The 18,783-nt window shown below is 40.7% G+C and overlaps 1 protein-coding gene across 7 annotated transcripts in view; it reads right to left on the bottom strand.

Annotated features, from left to right (window-relative positions):
• DNAJC6 (DnaJ heat shock protein family (Hsp40) member C6) overlaps nt 1–18,783 on the bottom strand; it is a 96,272-nt gene that overhangs the window by 41,093 nt on the left and 36,396 nt on the right. For 3 of the 7 annotated variants that reach the window (XM_061633341.1, XM_061633342.1, XM_061633343.1), the window contains exons 1-4: nt 16,433–16,685; nt 6,547–6,697; nt 4,802–4,851; nt 4,537–4,685 (exon numbers count right to left, since the gene is read on the bottom strand). In XM_061633341.1, the coding sequence (XP_061489325.1) occupies nt 4,537–4,685; nt 4,802–4,851; nt 6,547–6,697; nt 16,433–16,670 (588 nt within the window). In that variant the 5' untranslated portion in view covers nt 16,671–16,685. Of the gene's footprint in view, nt 1–4,536; nt 4,686–4,801; nt 4,852–6,546; nt 6,698–16,095; nt 16,348–16,432; nt 16,686–18,783 lie in introns of those variants that run through there. The other 4 variants (XM_061633345.1, XM_061633346.1, XM_061633347.1 and 1 more) reach the window with 4 other exon arrangements.

Here is an 18,783-nt window from a genome sequence, read left to right as displayed (position 1 = left end):
GATATAATAGCAAAGAAACCTTTGGTGGCTAAGGACAATGGTTGCAATTTTATTTACATCCTACTGAAAGCCACAAGATTGAAGCAGCTTAATCTAATGCATGGGTTTAGATGATCAAGAACTGTCTTCTGTTATTTAGACACCACAGTGCAGGGGCCAACCATTCTGAAGCATTGCAGCAAAAGAACTGCTGTGATAACACTGCAGTAAAGCACATGCATTGAATGGGCACTTATCCAGAAAAAATGTTTTTTTAATAATTATAACACATGCACATACTTAAATTAACTCATTCTGCTGCTGAAATTCACATTACATTTCCTATATGCTTGGCCTTATAAGTATACACAAGTCCATAGCGTTTTGCCCAAAATATGTGACAAAATTTCATTCTGCACATGCTTAATTGCATGGTAGTACATCTCACTGATCTCAATGGAAGTTGTTGCCTTGGGCAACAACCTATTTTTTCCCTATGTTCCTATTTAAGATACCATATACACCAATGGCACTGTATAAAGAAGTTATAACAGCTTGTCTGGCAGACTATGCCGTTCTTTGGTTACAATAGTTCACATGTACTTCAATCTTGAAAGTACTATTACAGAGATTTCCATCTCTATATATTGTGCTTGGGGGTAAAATAGGTACAATTTCATGAGAACTTGGGGCACAGAATAAAAGGGTCTTGTTAATGACAACTACCCCAAAACAATACTGTCACTTTTGGGGGGGGCGAGGAGAAGGCTGATCAGCCCAGACCTGCAGCAGTGGGATTAACAGAGACAGATAAGAAATTAACCAAAAGAGGTAGTCAGGTCAACCTGCAGCAACTAGTTGACTCGGTGTTTTCTCCCCACCTGCCTCGGGAGTAGTTCAACATTCCAACTTCAAATTTTCTGACCATCCTCTGCAGTAGTGTGCACAGCTCCACAGATGGGAAAATATAACTAGCCTCAAGTTTTGCCATGGTCCCTTATATGGAAAGTTGAAAGGCAGGGCATGGAGCAGGAAACAAAGAGAGACAGACAAGAGCAGTCTACCATAGAGAAAGGAACCTTGGGGTACCCTCTTTCTGAACATGTTGCTCAGGCTCTACATACACTCTGAAGAAAGCTCAGTTACCTTGCACTCCATTTTTATGTATTTTCATTTACATACTTATTTCCCACTTTACTATGATAAACAATTTTCAAGGCATCTTACATTATGAGCATATAGAAAACTAAACCAAGCAGACAGCATCATATAAATATCAGCAAATGCAAAACATATCATGACAGACTGCAGCTAAAAAAATACCCGTCAGAATAAAACGGCTTAAAAGCAGACAAAGAAGAGGCTATCTGGGCCTCTTAAGGGGCTATTCCATAATTTAGGCACATTTTTCTTCCTGCCAACGTGGGTGAGCATAGTTCACCAATAGAGTATCTGTTTTGTAGGCAAGTTCAATCCCTGGCATCTACACATAGGGCTGAGAGTGTCCCCTGTCAAACCCTGGACAGCCGCTGCCTACCAGTATAGATAATACTGAACTAGATGGACCAATGGTCTGATTTTGAATAAGGCAGATTCCTATGATTCTATTGTAACAGAAGGGGAAGGCTAAGAGAGCCTGCTTATACCCTTCCTGGCTCCACTGCCTTTCAAGGTAGGCTAAGCATGTCCCAACGCTATCTGGTAACCTGCCACCACACCTCTTTTATGTTTCCTCTAACCTGTGGCAGGAGAGCTTTCTGGGGCTCTAGAGCAAATACTTAAATGGGGACTCTGAGATAGCATCCAGTTTACTTGTCACTCTCCAGTGAAAGAAACTTGCTTTTCTCCACCAAGATCCCACTCAGCTTACAAGGGGTGGAGAGCCAGCACCCAGTTCCCTGTCGCTCCCAGATATCATAGCAACCTGCTTTTCTCTGTCAACCCCAATCCTTTATCTCTATAGCATGAACCAAGTGACTGAGGCTTGGGATGGGGTGTTTAACAGCAGTCTCATGAGTTTGGCAATAATGTACACAAGATCACAACAGCCATAATATATAACATTTATGAATAATAAAGAAGATAAGGGAGGAGACAGAAAGATAAAAGAGAATATTGAAAATAAAGGAACCTGTTGGTTCAAATCTATTCTGATTTTACTACGTACAAAGAGGCATCTGGTCTCCTCATGAGTAATGCAGCATAGATGGTCAGTTGCAGGACTCTGATGGGCAGTGAGGGATAATGACTACATCACAGCAGTCATCTTTTAAAAAATATTTGACCAAGGGGCGTCTTGGCTATAGCCATTCAATCAGGAGTCATGCCACATTCCTCAGGTACAGGTTTGATACCTTTTGGGAGCAGAGAAAGATGGCTGCTCTGGTGTAAATTACTACCAGTTTTCCCTATCTGCTGAACAGTCTAATCAGTAAACTGTGGATTGGGAGACAGTGAAGTGCCTTCCTCCCCCAGAGATCAGGTCCTTTTGTCACACCTATGAGTGGTGTTGGAGAGGGCTACAAGGAGGGTATCAGAAACCAAATGTGTAACTGGATGCAGTCTAGAATGCATACTCTTAAGAGTATTTTAGTGATATGCTGTTAGTGTCTGTGAGGTAAAATTGCTTCAAACGTGCATATGAGGGAAAGCTCTTAGAAGGCAAAGACGACTTATCAAGCGAGTTTGAAAAATACAGCTGGTATCACAATTTCAGCCAATTTTTATCAGTATTATTTACTGACAAATATTGAAATGTTGGAAATAGTACGCTTACTACATTATTGTTTCATGCAGTGATACTAAAGATTCCATGGAATCACTTTAATGGGTCTGAAAGTCACTTTGACTATCAAACAAGTTCACAGTGAATGGATTCGTGGACTTTACTAGCCCTGTGAAAGTTCATTAAAATCTATCTCAGCCAAGTTTGCTTGCTGGCAGTCAGCAGAATGGATCCACTGGATGTTTGCCTCTTCTCTTTGTTTTCAGTTTACAAACCCAGGATAACAACTCGCATATTAGACTGATGTGATCATAACTTTCCTCTTCTGCACACAATAGGCTCATTGGCACTGAAATAGTAATTAAAGCATGTGAGCACATTGACTAACACACCTTAGGCCACAAACACGGACAAGTAATGAAGGAGAGATCATTGTACAGGAATACCCCACATTAACATACGCAATGGGTCCAGAGCGAGTACATAAACTGAAAATGTACTTAAAGTGAAGCACTACCTTTTTTCACTTGTGCCGCCACTGTGCCACCTCTCCTTCACAAGGAGTCTCAAAGCCCTGTGCTAAAGCCTCTGCTGCTGCGCTGCTGTGCCTCTCAACTGATCGCGATCGCGCCTCCCAGCTGATTCGCAGTCGTGAGGTTGCGTCTCTTTCCACCACCCCCCACTGAAAGAACAGGCCACAACCAAAGGTTAAGTGTCTGTTCTTGCGTATGTAAACAGGGGAATGGTGCTACTGTAAGTATGTCCGTACTCGTGAGTGTCCGTAAAGTGAAGGTCCGTATAGTGGGGTATTCCTGTATGTGACAGTCAGCAGCTTTCAGTGAAGAGAAACAGTGGCAGAAGCATCCTAATCCTTTAAAGAGTTTGACATTTGTGGGATCTCATAAGGCCTAAATGAAAATTCTATGCATGGAACTAACAACATAATTATATATTGTCCACAGGCATACACTCCTATCATCTTCAGACACAAAAATGGCTTTTACAAGATCTGATGCTAACTAGCCAAAATGGCAGTTTAGATTTCTCAAGATGGAATTTATATCCATCTCCGTCTTATTAGCTACCAGGCTAAGTTCAAGGATCTGGTTTTGGTGTTCAAAGCCCTATACGGCTTGGGACCAGGATACCTGAAAGATCATCTTACCCCTTATATACCCAATAGATAACTGCACTCTGCAAGTGAGGGCCTCCTGCAGATACCATCTTATCAGGATGTCTATTCCACACAACATAGGAAGCTGACCGTTAGTGTAGTGTAGTGGCACCTACCCTGTGGAATTCCCTCCCCTTAAATATTAGACAAGAGCCATCTCTGTTATCTTTTTGGTGCCTACTGAAGACCTTTCTCTTTCAACAAGCCTTTTAAGTGGAGACCTTATCCCAGTGTGCATCTGAATTGCTTTTCAAGAAGTTTTAAAAGCTTTTTTTTAAAGACTTTTTAAAGATTTTTGTTTTAATATGTTTATAAAGATGTTTTGTTTTAATATATTTTAATGTCTGTTTTATGTTTTATAGTGTTTTTCATGTTTTTGTTTGCTGCCTTGGGCTCCTACTGGAAGGAAGGGCAGGATATCAATTTAATAAATAGTAATAATAAATAATACTGTATGGCCTTCTCCATCCACCAAATGCTAACCTGGGTACCTATTTCACTGAGCTTCCTCTTTCAAAAGGCAACTGGACATGGAACTAGCTAGATCATTCCTTTTTATTCCATCAGTCATAAAAAATGACAGGGCTAGTGTTACAAACAGGACTGAATACCTTGCAATAGTCTAGGACACATCATTACACCAGCAAAAGTCACTTACTCTATTATGAAATCTGGTAGTACGATAAGACTTCGGTGACAAATTGAAAACTGTGTAGCGGTCAGGATGACTTGAATCCAAGAACGTTCGTACATTGTCAATATGATTCCTAAATCCCAGTTCAACTCCTTCACCAGGAAATGACATCACTATCAAGAAATGAAAAAGGTAAGTTTATATTCTAAACCGGAAGAGAGACAAGATAGGCATACTGCATTGCTACATGGAGCACTGTATTATTGTGTGAAGCAACTGACAAACTTACCAATAATTCTTGAGGTAATGTAAGAAATATCTAGTTCTCCCTTGGTGTAGCTATTTCAAGACGACAACAAGAACAGACAAGAAAATAGATGCTGGTTAATATATACATACATATATATATATTACATATACACCCCAAAATCTGAACAATGTTGTTGGGCTCCAGCTCCCATCATCCCCAGTCAGCATGTACAGTGGTCAGAGATTATGGAAGTTGTAGTCCAATAACATCTGGGGGGGGGCGCAGTTTCCCCATTCCTGAACTACACTTCAGGATTCAGTGTCTTTCACTCCCATGACTGTTAGAAATATTTAGAATGTCAAACTAATTCGTAATATCAGAAAGTACATAGTAAAAAAAAAGGCTCCAAATCTCATACTGTGTCCTTCTTTGCAGACAGCTCTCTATATAATGGCTGCTAAATAATTCCACTGTGTCTACTCAGCTAATAGTGAAGAGACTTCAGCTGATAGAAAGACCAGTAAGAGCAAGAAAATGATAGCTGCAGTGGCCACTTTGAACGTCAGGAAAGAAGCCAGCTCCTGAATTCAATATGGTCACCACTAGCTTGTATACTGAAGATATCACCCTTCAGAAAGATCCCATAATTTTCTTTTACACACTTCCAAGTTCTCCTACCCTTTCCAGGAAATGATAACTGTATGCATATACATTTTTCTTCCCTGTCTACAACTCACGGCCATCTAATGGAACTGGCAAACAGAAAGTTCAGGACAAACAAGAGGAAATACATCTTCACCCAGCACATGTATGTGTATGGTATGGAATTCACTTTCAAAAATGTTGCAGCAGCTGCTGTTTTATTTTAAAATGTTTTTAAAGGAGGATTAGACAAATTCATGGAGGATAAGTCTATCAGTGATTAGCCATGATGGCTAAATAGAACTGTTTGAAGTTCAGAAGCAGTGTACCACTGAATATCAGCAGATGGACAACCAAAGGGGAAAGCTATTCCCTTTGTGTCTTGCCTTTTTGGTTCCTGGAGTTTGGAAAACAAAATTGCTGAACTTCACGAGCCTTTGTGATGATCCAGCAGGGCTCTTCATATGTTATTAATTGAGGAAAGTACCTTAAGTCCAGAATAAATATTCATGGTTCCAGAAAACTGCAGGGAGCAGATACACTCTTAGAACTTCATGCTTCTACCAGGGGTGGGGAACATTTTTCAATCCAAGGGCCACATTCCATAGCATGCAACCTCCTGGGAGCTGAATGCCAGTGGTGGGCAGGGCAACAAATGTGACTCTTCCCTTTGTATAGTAGTCTACATTCCAGCCTCAGAAAAGCTAGAGGTTTCTACACACATACACACACACACCTATCTCCCCACTCAGGCAAGAAATAGGCATCAATTCAGTTCAAGAACACATTCAACTTTGGCAAAATCACTCAAGAAGTTTGTGGAGCAGAGCATGGGGAGAGTCCTAAGGGCCAGACAGACAGGGATGGAGGGCCATATTTGCCCTATAAACCAGAAGTTCTTCACCCTTACTGTACTATAATCATAATATTATTCAAACTTCAGGCTTCAATGTTTTGCTTTAGTGAATTTAGTCTAATTCATCTCAACCTTTTCCATTTCACTACTAAGATCTTACCAGGCTGCTAAATAATCCCTTTCTCCAAAGTCTACTAAAACCTGTTTGTTTCCATGTGACAGGGAAATAATTACTAAGATTACTATTTTGCTAGCACAGCTCTCCAGGGCTTTTGGTTCATAGTACCTTGCAACAGATTGCATAACTTTAGTGGAAGTGTCTTTTAGAGTGTCCTTCAAGTTATCCTTTAAGTTGCTGAAGAGTCTCCCTGCTCCTCCTTTCATCATGTCTAACAGGCCGCCCCCATAGTTAGACTCTACGTCAGGAGACGAGGCACCTTGAAAACAGAAAGCCAGACATAAGATCTCTCTCTCTCTCTCTCTCTCTCACACACACACACACACACACACACACACCACACACACACACAGAGAGAGAGAGCTTGGCAAGAAGCTTACCAAACACCAAAAGCACCAGATTTTAGGTCAACAGTAACAATGCAGCTGCTAATCAGAAGTAAACAAGCAAAGGTATAAATACCAACCATTTTGATTCCACTGACATTGTAAAAAACATGTATTCATCAGGAACACCAATCCTGCAACACATATCTATCAGGAAACACTGTATGGTTCTCTGTTCTATTACAGCTAGGCTGAGAACTGATGTAGTGGCTTGACAGGATCAGAGGTGAACATACCCGGAACAGATAGTGACCAGCAACAGGAAACAGGATGTCATAGCAAGGAACAGGTTTTGGAGAGCAACATCTATTACAGTTTGCTGCTCAGCATCAGGTACTGAGTTGAGAGAAAACCCTCATAGGCAGACACTGATGTGACAAAGTCTATCTGAATCATTATATCCCCAATGCATGGCTTGCTATCTACAGGGCTATCTGACTCAAGTGAAATTGCAAGGTATTTAAAGGAGTGGCTCTGTAGATCTGTAGCCATGGTACTTTTGAATGGCTTAGAATCTTAAGCAGATGATTATTATTTTAAATAAATAATCACATGGAAGAATAAAGACATACTATCAATTATGTCCATCTCTGACAAATGCTAACAGATTTTTATGTTTCCGTGTTTATTAGTCCATACTCCCTGGACAGACTAAGCCTGTGGCATCTTATATTTCCAGTATTTGAATATATTACCCATTTAAAGTGTTAGTGATAATGTTTAATGGAATTTCATTTTGAAATTCATACTCCCAGATGTATCCAGACATTGGATTCTTATCCTCTAAAACCCAGGGGTAGGTGAGTTCTGATGGCAAACACTGTGAAATCCAGACACACACATACAAAGAGAAAGCAAAACAATCTGAAGCTTTCTTTTAGCATTCTCACATAAGAATTCCATAGCTCTCTTCCACACTACTATGTCAATCTGCAGTTAGTTCTAGGGGAGCTATATAGTACATATCAAGTGACTGACCCCATCAGTATCCCCATTCATTCCAAGGGAGGAAAGAGATCCATATAAGTGAATGGACATGGATGCCTGGACTGGGGCATACGTGCATGCAGAAGCAGATAAAACTGTCTGTAACAATGCAGCTGCTAATTATGAATTAGCAAATAAGGTGCACATGTATGGAGCCTATTGGCATCAGCAGAGTATTCTCTCCTCTACTGGGCCACCCCTGTGCAGCCAGGTGTGCATGCCATTCATTCCAAGACAGGTTCTTCCACACTTCTTCTACAAGAACCCAAAAGCTAATAGTTGCTGCATTTCTGAACAGTAGCCTCTGCGTCAATGGTATGGGGAGCACAAGCCTATGAATGGTTGCAGGGAAGGTATGGAAATCCTGCCTTGGAATTAACATACTGGCCACAATACTGATCCTGGCAGCACAATGGCAATCTGGTAGGGGAATGAAGAGCTCTACTGACTCTAATAGGTCAAGTCTGCACAACACTGTATGCACTTGGTATTGCAGCTAAAGAAAACAAGAAAATTCCAAAGTGTTTTATGAACTAGTCAAGGGTATACTCGTCTGGGGTCCTGGGGGCGGGGGTTTAGACCCCTTATGTATTTGGGAACCAGGTCCCAGCAGGATCCCTATGTGTCCAGCACGCTATAAGCCAATCATCATGAAAGGGGAGTTAGCCACTGAGAACAGTCCCAAGGACTGTCAATTACAAGCAAGCCTTTATTCATTCCTACTTCAAAAAGCCAAGATAAGTTGTGGAGAGAGAGAATTCTGTAAATGCAGAAGAAGAGACAGCGAATCCTGATGACAGCATCCCATCTATATCATCAAGCAGTTTGGTAGCAGCAAGAGATAAACATAGACACTGAATTCAGTAATTCAAGCAATATCTCTGACAGTGAGAAAGGTCCAGTCAAATGGTGACAGTGACAGAGAGGCAGAAAGCAGTATTCAAGCCTGGCTCAACTATTCTATAGTTTCAGAAGGTTATATAATCTGGGGGGGGGCTGTGACATGAAGGGACCCTGCACTTCTGAATTTGCCCCTAAACTACTGGCTAGCAAAAAATACAAAGAGCCACTTAGGCATGCCTAGTGCAATTTGATCTTCTTTTCTCCCTTTGAACACAGCCCACAAACAATTATGTAGTACATCTATTCCAAACAATCAACTTAACTCTAACTTTTATGGCAAACTACTGCTAGTTTAGTTGTGAAAAAAGACTGGGATGTTTGGTATCAGGAATGCTTTATTAATTCAGTTGTCATCTTTGGAAGGATTTTTTAAAAAATGAAATGCAGCTGATTGTAATAACTGCTCCTGTTAATACCCTTATTGGCAGAATAAGTTATAATCCTACAGGATTTCACCAAATTTTTACCATAAAAATATGAAAGAAATTTTCCCTCTATCTCTTTCCCTTGACATCCTACTCACTGATCATCTACGGTTTCTGTGGACTAAAATATTTTCCTTATTTACATTTTCAAAGCATTATCTCACTAGCAAAAAGGAATGAAATGTATGCTTTAAACTGCCATTTAAACAACCATGATACAAAACAGTCAAAGACAATATAAAAACAGCTGATAATGTTGCAATTACAAAAGATGTGTGAGCGATCTGGTCATGCTTTTCAGTCCTCAGAAACAAAGAGGCTTATGACATGGACCCTTCTGTTTTTAAAAACGGGAGAAAAAGACAGAGCAGACATTGTCCAAGAGTTTGTTTTGTTCTGTTTTCACTAATGCAGAGATATCTCTTGGCTTATTGAATAATATAAAAAGAAAAAAGATTTTAACTTCTAGAAAAGCGAAGTTTTTGAAAAGTTAAACATACTTGAGACTACTTTGCTTACTTCAGCTGATCACTGCTAGCTTTTAAGTTTAGCATAACTAAGACAGAAATCCAGCTCCAAGGGTCTTATCTTCATTGACTTTTCCTGATCTGAAGGTATTTTGGACTAACTGAATAGTCAGTGTTTTATAAATGAATTTAGTGCTTCAGATCAAATAAAGGATGATTGTTCTCATAGTCTATCCTATGAAGGTGCACAAAGCAAACTTAAGTGATATTCTGCATTTCAAGGAGTCCCTCTTGTAAGGCTGGTGCTTAGCATCAGTAAAACAGGCGCAGAACTAACTACAGCCATTTGTTGGGTATGCTTTAAGTTGGAATCCTGCACTGAGAAGGGGGTTGGACTTGATGGCCTTATAAGCCCCTTCCAATTCTATTCTATGATTCTACAAGCTGGATGTCTCAGTTATTCTTCCTGAACTATGATCAAGCCCACAATTTTATGCAACTTTTCTTGAGAGCAAGTCACACTGGAAGGCAATGAAGTGCATGAGTAAACACACATCAGATCAGCCTGTACAGCATTCAATAGGGGTTGTTACATCATTCTAATTTTTTTATTCATCTAACCCAATTGATCAGGACCTCATCTAGTAATTATATTGAAATCATCACTGTCACCACACACAAAAACAAAACACACCATGGCAAAAAAAAAAAATCTGTTTATGATCATTATTGGAATCAATGGAAATGCTCAGTTTTCATATCTATTCAGAATGAGGAAAGTACTGCTGGTAAACACTGTATAATCTTGTACATATTGTCATTTGTCCTGTTATTCTAACTGAATTATTAATTTCTACTGAATTTTTAGTAAGGCCTGTAGAAGGCTTATTGCTAGAAGTAATAAACTAGTGTCTGGAAATATGTGTATATCTTTATCATAAGAAGAAAGATTATTGAATTTATATTAAGTACTAGAACTGGCATGCAATGCCTATAAATTTCACAGAGGAGCCCACAACAGACATTTCCAAAATGAGAATAGCTAAATGAATGAAAATAATGAAAATGTAGATAATCTCACATAATTGTTTAAGCATTAATGTTTGCAAGAACAAAACAAAATGCTTGAATGATGTGACAGTTTACAAGTCCTGCAAATGTTCCTTATTCACTGGCATGTATTAAGTATAAAGGGTCCTGGAGTTCATAATTGTAAAATCTTGATTTGGGAGCAGGAAAAAATTATTATCCCGGAGCAGGTTTTTCGTTTTTCTTATTTGTAGTTACAAGCATTAAGCTTTGTTACTGAGCAAGGACAGATGGAAACTGAACAATATGCACACACACACATACAATACAGAAGTGGTGTACAAGCTATCTCAGAACAAATGCAGCAACTTAAGCAACAACACCACACGGCTTCTATATTCAAGCATACATAGCTATCAGTTTTATGTAATACGCATCTTTTCATTACCCTGGCACACTGAATTTGATTATTTTGAAACATTCTAGCTGTGCAGCATATGTACAATAAATTCAAGGAGGCAAACACAACCATTCTTTGTTGATCCTATTAGATTTTTCAAAAGTCCCTTAATACCCATTGTTCATTAGCTAATGACCAGGCAGCTATAGGATCTGGTAAACGCTCATTGAACTGGTCTCCAGTTATTCTTTCCATTCTGGGCAGAGTTCCCATCTTGCCTTTCTGCTGTTTAACCTATAGCAGGGAGGGTAGATGAAGATACAAGACACCTGAAGGGAACAAACTTCCAGGTACTGGAAGGATCCTGCAGCAGACAAAGTCAGGGATGCTTTCCTCTTAGTAGGATCAAAATAGTTAAGACCATGGAAGCTACACAGGGGGAGTGGATATATGGGAATTTCTAGCCACAGCTGTTCCTCCCCTTTCTGCCTCGTACCTCAGCTGGTTAGTTCTAGGAAGAAATCAGGAAGCACCAAATTACACATAATGCTAGAATACATTTTAAAAATCCAACCCATCTGTGATTGGCTTTAGGTGTCAGTAGACCAGTGATGGGAAGGGGCTAGTTAAAACTCCCCCCATCTGCATTTTCATAAATAAAGCAAATGAGAAAAAGAAAACAGATGTGGGAAACGTTTGGCTCTCTGGATGTTGCTGAGCTAACAACTCCCATAATCCTTGGCCATTGGTCATGCTTGCAGGGGCTGATGAAGCTATAATCCAACATCTGAAGGACCAAAGGTTCCCCACACCTGCTGTGTACTATTAAAAACTATTTTATTTGCTGCTGTATTTTAATATTCTTAATTGTTTTGCCAATTGTTTTACCAACCAATACAGTATGTCAAGGATCAGAGGCAATGTGTCTCTGAATTCCAGTTGCTGGGGAACAACAACAGGAGTAGGTTATTGCCCTCATGTCCTGGTTGTGGGCTTCCTACAGTCGTCTGGTTGTCTACTGTGGGAAACAAGATGCTGGACCAGATAAGTCTTTGGTCTGATCCAGCAGGGCTCTTCTTCTGTTCATTATTAACAGCACTTGAATTTGCCATTTAGGATTTTGTAGTATTCGGGCAAACATATATTGAAAGAGATTTCTGTCATGTTTTCCATCATTACTCAGCCATGTCAAGAATGTGAAATACAGAAAATTTAATTAGCAACCGTGCACAATATTCAATGCCAGTCCTACTCAGAGTAGACTGTGGTTATTACACATGACTAACGTAGGTTCATTAATTGCAATGGGTCTATTCTGAGTAGGACTACAGATATTCTCCGAGGGCTAGTCTGGAATTGCTTTTTCTCAGAGGTCCAACAAAATCTGAACCTGGTCATCTTCTCTACAAAATACTGAAGATTTAAAAATAAAAGGAAACGCCTGTAAGCAGATATCCAGCAATGTAGAATAAATATGGGGTCATTTTAGGAGCATGTACACATTTTCATTTTTAAAGTCTCATTACCTGCCTTGGGTTCACAGGACATGTTAGAAGTCTTTAGACAAATCTATATTCAATTTCTTTTCATTCCCCTCTCCCCATTTATCAAGCTCCAACATCCTTGATTCCTATATTCTTTGCAAGCTTGGAATTTATAAATCTGAAGAATATGATTACACCAAGCCAAGACTGAGACATACATTCAATAATCAAAAACATTCTACCTTACAGACATATGTTTCCATAGATTTTGATACCCATGTGCAAAGCCCAGGAAGATAGTGGGCTGAGGGGAGGTAGTTAGGGTGGAGAAAGACTCTATCTTCCTTAATGCAGGAAACAAACTAATTTGTGGTTTTATACTTTTAGCCTTAGAACCGAAAGCATCAGATTTCAAACCTACAGATTCAGCATTTGAAGACTTTGCCCCTTGTGGGTTCCCTCTTTACCACTTAATTTCAATGGCAAGTGGTCTTGATCAAAATGAAGGCAGCTTGCCCACTTATTTCTGTTAAGTTTGCTAGGAGTCATTCAAGATAGTGCAGTCTCTAGCCAATCATCTTCTGTACAAAATTATTTTGCCATCTCATAAGAAGAGAGAATAAGACATTCAAAACCATGAGCTAGCTTTGTTGCATTTCTAATTATCACCATTAAACTGGAATTACTTGTTCTATATTGCACATTGAATAAAGACTACTGATCTTCCTTTTTATCTTTTTTCAGTGAAAACTTAATATGAACCAAATTTAGCAATGCATATTAATAACAACCATAAATATCAAAATAAACACAGAGTCTGTAACAGTGCTACCCTTTTTGGGTCATAGACTCCTTTGAGAAGCTGATGGAAGCTATGGAACCCATAAATAAATAAAGCTTATTTTTATTGCATTTTATTTTTATTTTTATTTTGCACCTGATTCACAGAGCCTCCTATGGCTGGTCTATAACAAGTCTTCAAACACCTTAAAAGCTGTTACAGAAGAGGACAAAGGCTCGTTCTCTGTTGCCCATGTGGGCAGGGTAAGATCTAATGAAATAAAGTTACAGGAGGGGAGATTTCTGTTGAATATTAGGAGAAATACCTTGGTGGTGAGAGCAGTCGGAGAATGAAATAACCTAGAGGGATTGTGGTCTCTTCTTCACTAGAGGTTTTCAAGCAGAGGCTGGACAATTATCTGCTGGTGATGCTCTAGCTCTGGAAATTGTGCATCAAATAAAGCCTTGGATTAAATGGCCTACAGCCCAGGTGTGGGGAACCTTTGGCCTTCTGGATGTTGCTGAACCACCACTCCCTTCATCCCTGGCCATTGCCAATGCTTGCTGGGGTTGATGGAAGCTGTAGTTCAGCAATATCTGGAGGGCCAAAGGTTCCTCAGCCCTGCTGTAGGCCCATTCCATAGGATTCTATGCATTCAGATTTCATGTGTTACTTTATTAATAGCTATAATCTCAATTGCAAACAGCCATATGCATATCAGTCCTGTTGACCTTTTTAATTTTTGGTGTATAAAATGGGCACACCTAAATATAAAAATGTGGACTTCAAGAGAAATTAAGTATTATTATTATTTCTTCCTTACTGAAGCAGCAGACCAATTCAAGACCTATACCTGGAAAGTTCAGAACAACTTATGACTCTGTATAGCCCTCACTTGTCCTCCCTTCTAATCGAAGGCAGCTAAAAGAGGAAAAAATAGAACCCAAAAGGGAAAGCCAGTGGGACAAACCAAAACACCTTTAAATACTGCTCTGATCAATAAAAGTTAGAAGAAAAGCCCCCTTTCCTCTGCAAGACCAAGTCATAATGTTCTTCGATCAAAGCTATTCAATTGTGGAATGGAATAGCTACAGACATCTGTTTGTAAAAACAAACAAATGCAGGAAAGATGGAATTTAGCCTTCCATGTATTACTCAATATAGATAAAAGATCATGTATGACTACACCAGCCTTCCCCAACCAGGCGTCTTCCAGATGTTTTGGACTACAGCTCGTATCAGCCCAAGCCAGCACAGACCACCATTAATGTCTTCTCAGTTCTTTGTGAAGAAAAAGCTTCTATGTGTTTTTGAAAAACAGCATTATTTCTTCTTCCCCCATTTTGAAATCTATATGGTATTTTATTTTTAAAAATGAAACAACTAAAATAAATTAAATAATTAGTATTGTTTGGACTCCCAAATGCATTTGTTGTTGTTATGTGCCTTCAAGTCGATTATGACTTATTGCAACCCTATGAATCAGTGACCTCCAACAGCATCTGTCATGAACCACCCTGTTCAGATCTTGTAAGGTCAGGTCTGCAGCTTCCTTTATGGAATCAATCCATCTCTTGTTTGGCCTTCCTCTTTTTCTACTCCCTGCTGTTTTTCCAAGCATTATTGTCTTTTCTAGTGAATCAGGTCTTCTCATTATGTGTCCAAAGTATGATAACCTCCGTTTCATCATTTTAGCTTCTAGTGACTTCTGATTTAATTTGTTCTAACACCCAATTATTTGTCTTTTTCGCAGTCCATGGTATGCGCAAAGCTCTTGTCCAGCACCACATTTCAAATGAGTTGATTTTTCTCTTATCTGCCTTTTTCACTGTCCAACTTTCACATCTATACATAGAGACTGCGAATACCATGGTCTGAATGATCCTGACTTTGGTGTACAGTGATACATCATTGCATTTGATGACCTTTTCATACCCTAAGGTTAAGAATGTTGATTATGTCTTATTCTCTTATATCATGTAAAGCATCTGGAATCCTCCTACTCTGAGTAAGCCAACTCTCGTAAGTGATGACCAACTCTCATGCACATAAATTGGGTGTGTGCTTATAGACTATCAGATTGTCAGTCTTACAGCTGTGCTTTGGGATTCAACTTAACTGGATATGAGAGTATTTTTTAAAAAACCGAGTGGTAGTGCATCACTTTGCGGAAACTGCTTATACATTTAAAAAAATGGACTCTCGAGGGAAAAGGAAACCAGCATCAGAACGAAGCAGAGCTATGGATAAAATTATTAGCAAACACTGCTAGTATCAATGACATTGCAAGACAAGTTTTTTTTTTAAAAAAAGAATACTTTATTCACGGTGTAAATAAAGTATTGTATCCTAATTTCTTTTTTTTAATGCCCCATATTAATAGATGTAGAGACAGTAAGTGCATGCTTAGTAGCTTTTACAGATAACAAAAGAACTCTTTTAGCTAAACCAGTCATGATAGTTATTTGTAGAAATAAATGAACAATTGTTTACTGGTCCATTTCCAAGACAACATCACCAATGATTCTATATTTAATTCTCAGATTATTTTGCCTGTTGTACAATAGCCCAGTGCACTTTTTCATTAAGACAATGGGGCCCTTAAGAATGTTCGTAAGCATGTTCACCATAAACTATACTAGCTACAAACCCTATACTTTCTGAAAAATACATTTTATTTTACCAGGGATTTCCCTTAGTCGATGATCATTTCTTTGTGTATCCTAATATGGCACGCCAGCAAAATAAACCTAAACAATCTCCCCCTTCATCTCTCTCCTACCCACTGCACACACCTCCTCAGAACAATACACAGACCTCAGCAGCTCCTCTGCATCTCTCCTCACGCCTTTCCCATCAATTAACCGAAAAGAGTGACAGCTGGGATACAAATGCTCATTAAGCGGCCATAAAAGCTCTTTAAATTTGCAACACAGGGCCCTCTAAGGTTTCCTCCCTTAGAAACTGGAGGATCTCCTGGACCACGTCCAGCCCTGCCTTCCCCACCACAAGAGCCCGCCTGGGCCTCTCGGATCTTGCCGGGAGAAAGGTGGGGCTGTAACAGGATCTCCCATCACCCGCAGCGCCTCCGTTCCCTCCCCGGCAAATCGCCAAAGAAGTTAGAGCCGCTACCTGAGCTGTCCATGGTGCTGCAGTCGAGCGGCTGGTGCTGCTGTCGTACTGGGCTCCTCGCCGCTGCCGCTGCTGCCACCACCGCGGGGATCACCCCTTGTTTGCTGCCGCTGCTGCTGCCGCCGCCGCTGACGGTTCGCTCCCGGCTGCCGCAGAAGTCACCGTTGCTGTCCACGAGCTGCAAAGATTCATAGCCATCATTGTTGGTCTTTTTCCGGTAGCTCCCGAGGAGGCTCATGGGCTAGTCAAACGCGGACTGGCATAAGAAGGAAGGAGGAGGGGAAAGAAAGGGAATCGCAAGTGCATAACCTTCCGCGAGAGGCGGAGACAGCCACACACCCAGAGAGGGGCTGCAGCCCCAGCAGGGCCTTCCTTGCGCGCTGGGTGTGTATGTGGGTGTATGCGCACGCGGCGGCAGCGGCACCACCAGCAGCAGCGGCCTCCCCGCCTCTCTGCCAGAAAGCGATTGGCGCAGCCTTTGCCAGGCACGCCTCGCCGGCTACAGACAAGAGCCGGGGCCTTTCGACGGGGAGCCCGGCGCTTTCTGGAGACGATGCCCGGAAGGAATCGAGGAGGCGCCTTAGCCTTGCCTCCTCCGTTGCCATGCGGCTTCTCCATCCTGTACAGAGCGGAGCGGTGGGACGTCACCCGCCATGGAAGGGGCATTCGAAATGGGGACGCAGGAAGAGGACATCATAGCCAACCCTACTGAACACACTCAGGATTAAAGCTTGAGAGCCTCACTTCCCAGAACGGTGGCGGAGTGAAGAAAGCAACTCCTCTGCTTTCAGTCGGTCGGCAGAAGTCATAGTACCAGCTATGACTGTCGTGGTCCACAAAACTGACGTTTCGCCAACTCTCTCCCACATCCACACACTGTCTCCAGTGGCGGCTGGTGGCTCCGATATCAGTGGGGCAGTGAATCCACTCCAGGTTTTCGTCCGAACTTTCAAGGAGCTGTGCAGGGTGCTGAAAGCACCGTGAAAGTTTGAACTATGACCCAGAATGGATTCACTGCCCCACTGACATCTAAGCTACCAGTCTCCACCGACTGTCTCTCCCAACCCCTCTCCATGCTGCATCCCCAACCCTTGACTCCAGCATTTTCTCAAGTACCAGTTCTCCCAGATTTTTGTTCGCTTCTTTTCACTGTTTTAGGAATGGACCCAAAAAAGAGAGATGAAAGGAAAGGAAGGAAAGAGCATATGCCACCCTTAGCATTTATAAGCAAGATAACTTAAGTTTAAAGCAAGATCAAAGTAGACAGGGACTTATCCAGCAATAGTATGGAGGGAGATGTGGGTGTTAAAACGCTGGAGGTCATGCATGGTTACTTAAAAGTAAGTTCCATTTAGTCCCATTTTTAAAATTATTTTCTGTATTTGGATAACTAGAGTATGTGTAGTTGAAGTCCTTGCTTTGGCCTCTGTTTCCGCTCCCTTCTTCTGTTGACCGCATTTTATTTTATTAGATTGTACACCTTTGGGGGCAGGGACTTGTTTTTGTTGTTTTATTTTATATACAGTGCCATGTGCATCTGATGGTAGTTTACTATTATTGTTGTTGTTATTATTGTTGTTGTTGTTGTTAATAATAATAATAAATTGGGGCTTACTCCCATGGAAGTGGGCATAGATTGCAGTCTAAAATGTGGCAATAAGTGGCCCATCTGCCATAAGAGAAAAGCAACAAAAACTTTGTACTAGTAGGAAGAGGTCCTACTTTGCAAAGAGTGAGAAGTTCTTTTGCATGCAATGATGTCATCTATCAAGAAACCTTTTCTGATAGCTGTAGGTACAGGCTGTCTGCTGACCATGCTACCTATGTCTGGGGCCAGTTTGATTATATCTTCACTACAGTTTTGTCAAACTACAAAGGCTGCAGTCCTAACCATATCTCCCTGAATCAGCATTTCCCAAGATTCAGTGCCAAGATGGTGGCTGATATAATGGAATCACTACAGGAAGAATTGTGTTGGGCATGACAGCTAGGGAGTTTACATGACATGGAGGTGGATAATTATGATCAGCCAGCACAACTGTGGCACATCAAAACATTCAAACAGCAACTGGTCACCAAGTCCACAATCACTAGGTTTATCATAACCTTAATGGTTCACCTGTTACTGCAGCAAATAAGAAGAATCAGCAGAAAAGTAATTATTTGAAGAAAAGCAAGAAGTGTTTGGCTCCACCTTGCCTGGCAGTATGCTCTGTCACTGAGAAGTTTTCTTCCTCTAACCCACAAAAATCCCAGCACCTGAAGCTGATCATGATTATTCAGTGATGTGAAAAAGGAATGGTGATGCTTTTCCGGCCAACGCAGAAACACAGTCATAGCCAGTATATGTA

The sequence above is a fragment of the Rhineura floridana genome, chromosome 6, assembly GCF_030035675.1.
Source record: "Rhineura floridana isolate rRhiFlo1 chromosome 6, rRhiFlo1.hap2, whole genome shotgun sequence".
Lineage (NCBI taxonomy): Eukaryota > Metazoa > Chordata > Lepidosauria > Squamata > Rhineuridae > Rhineura > Rhineura floridana.
This window is presented reverse-complemented; position numbering and strand designations above follow the sequence as displayed.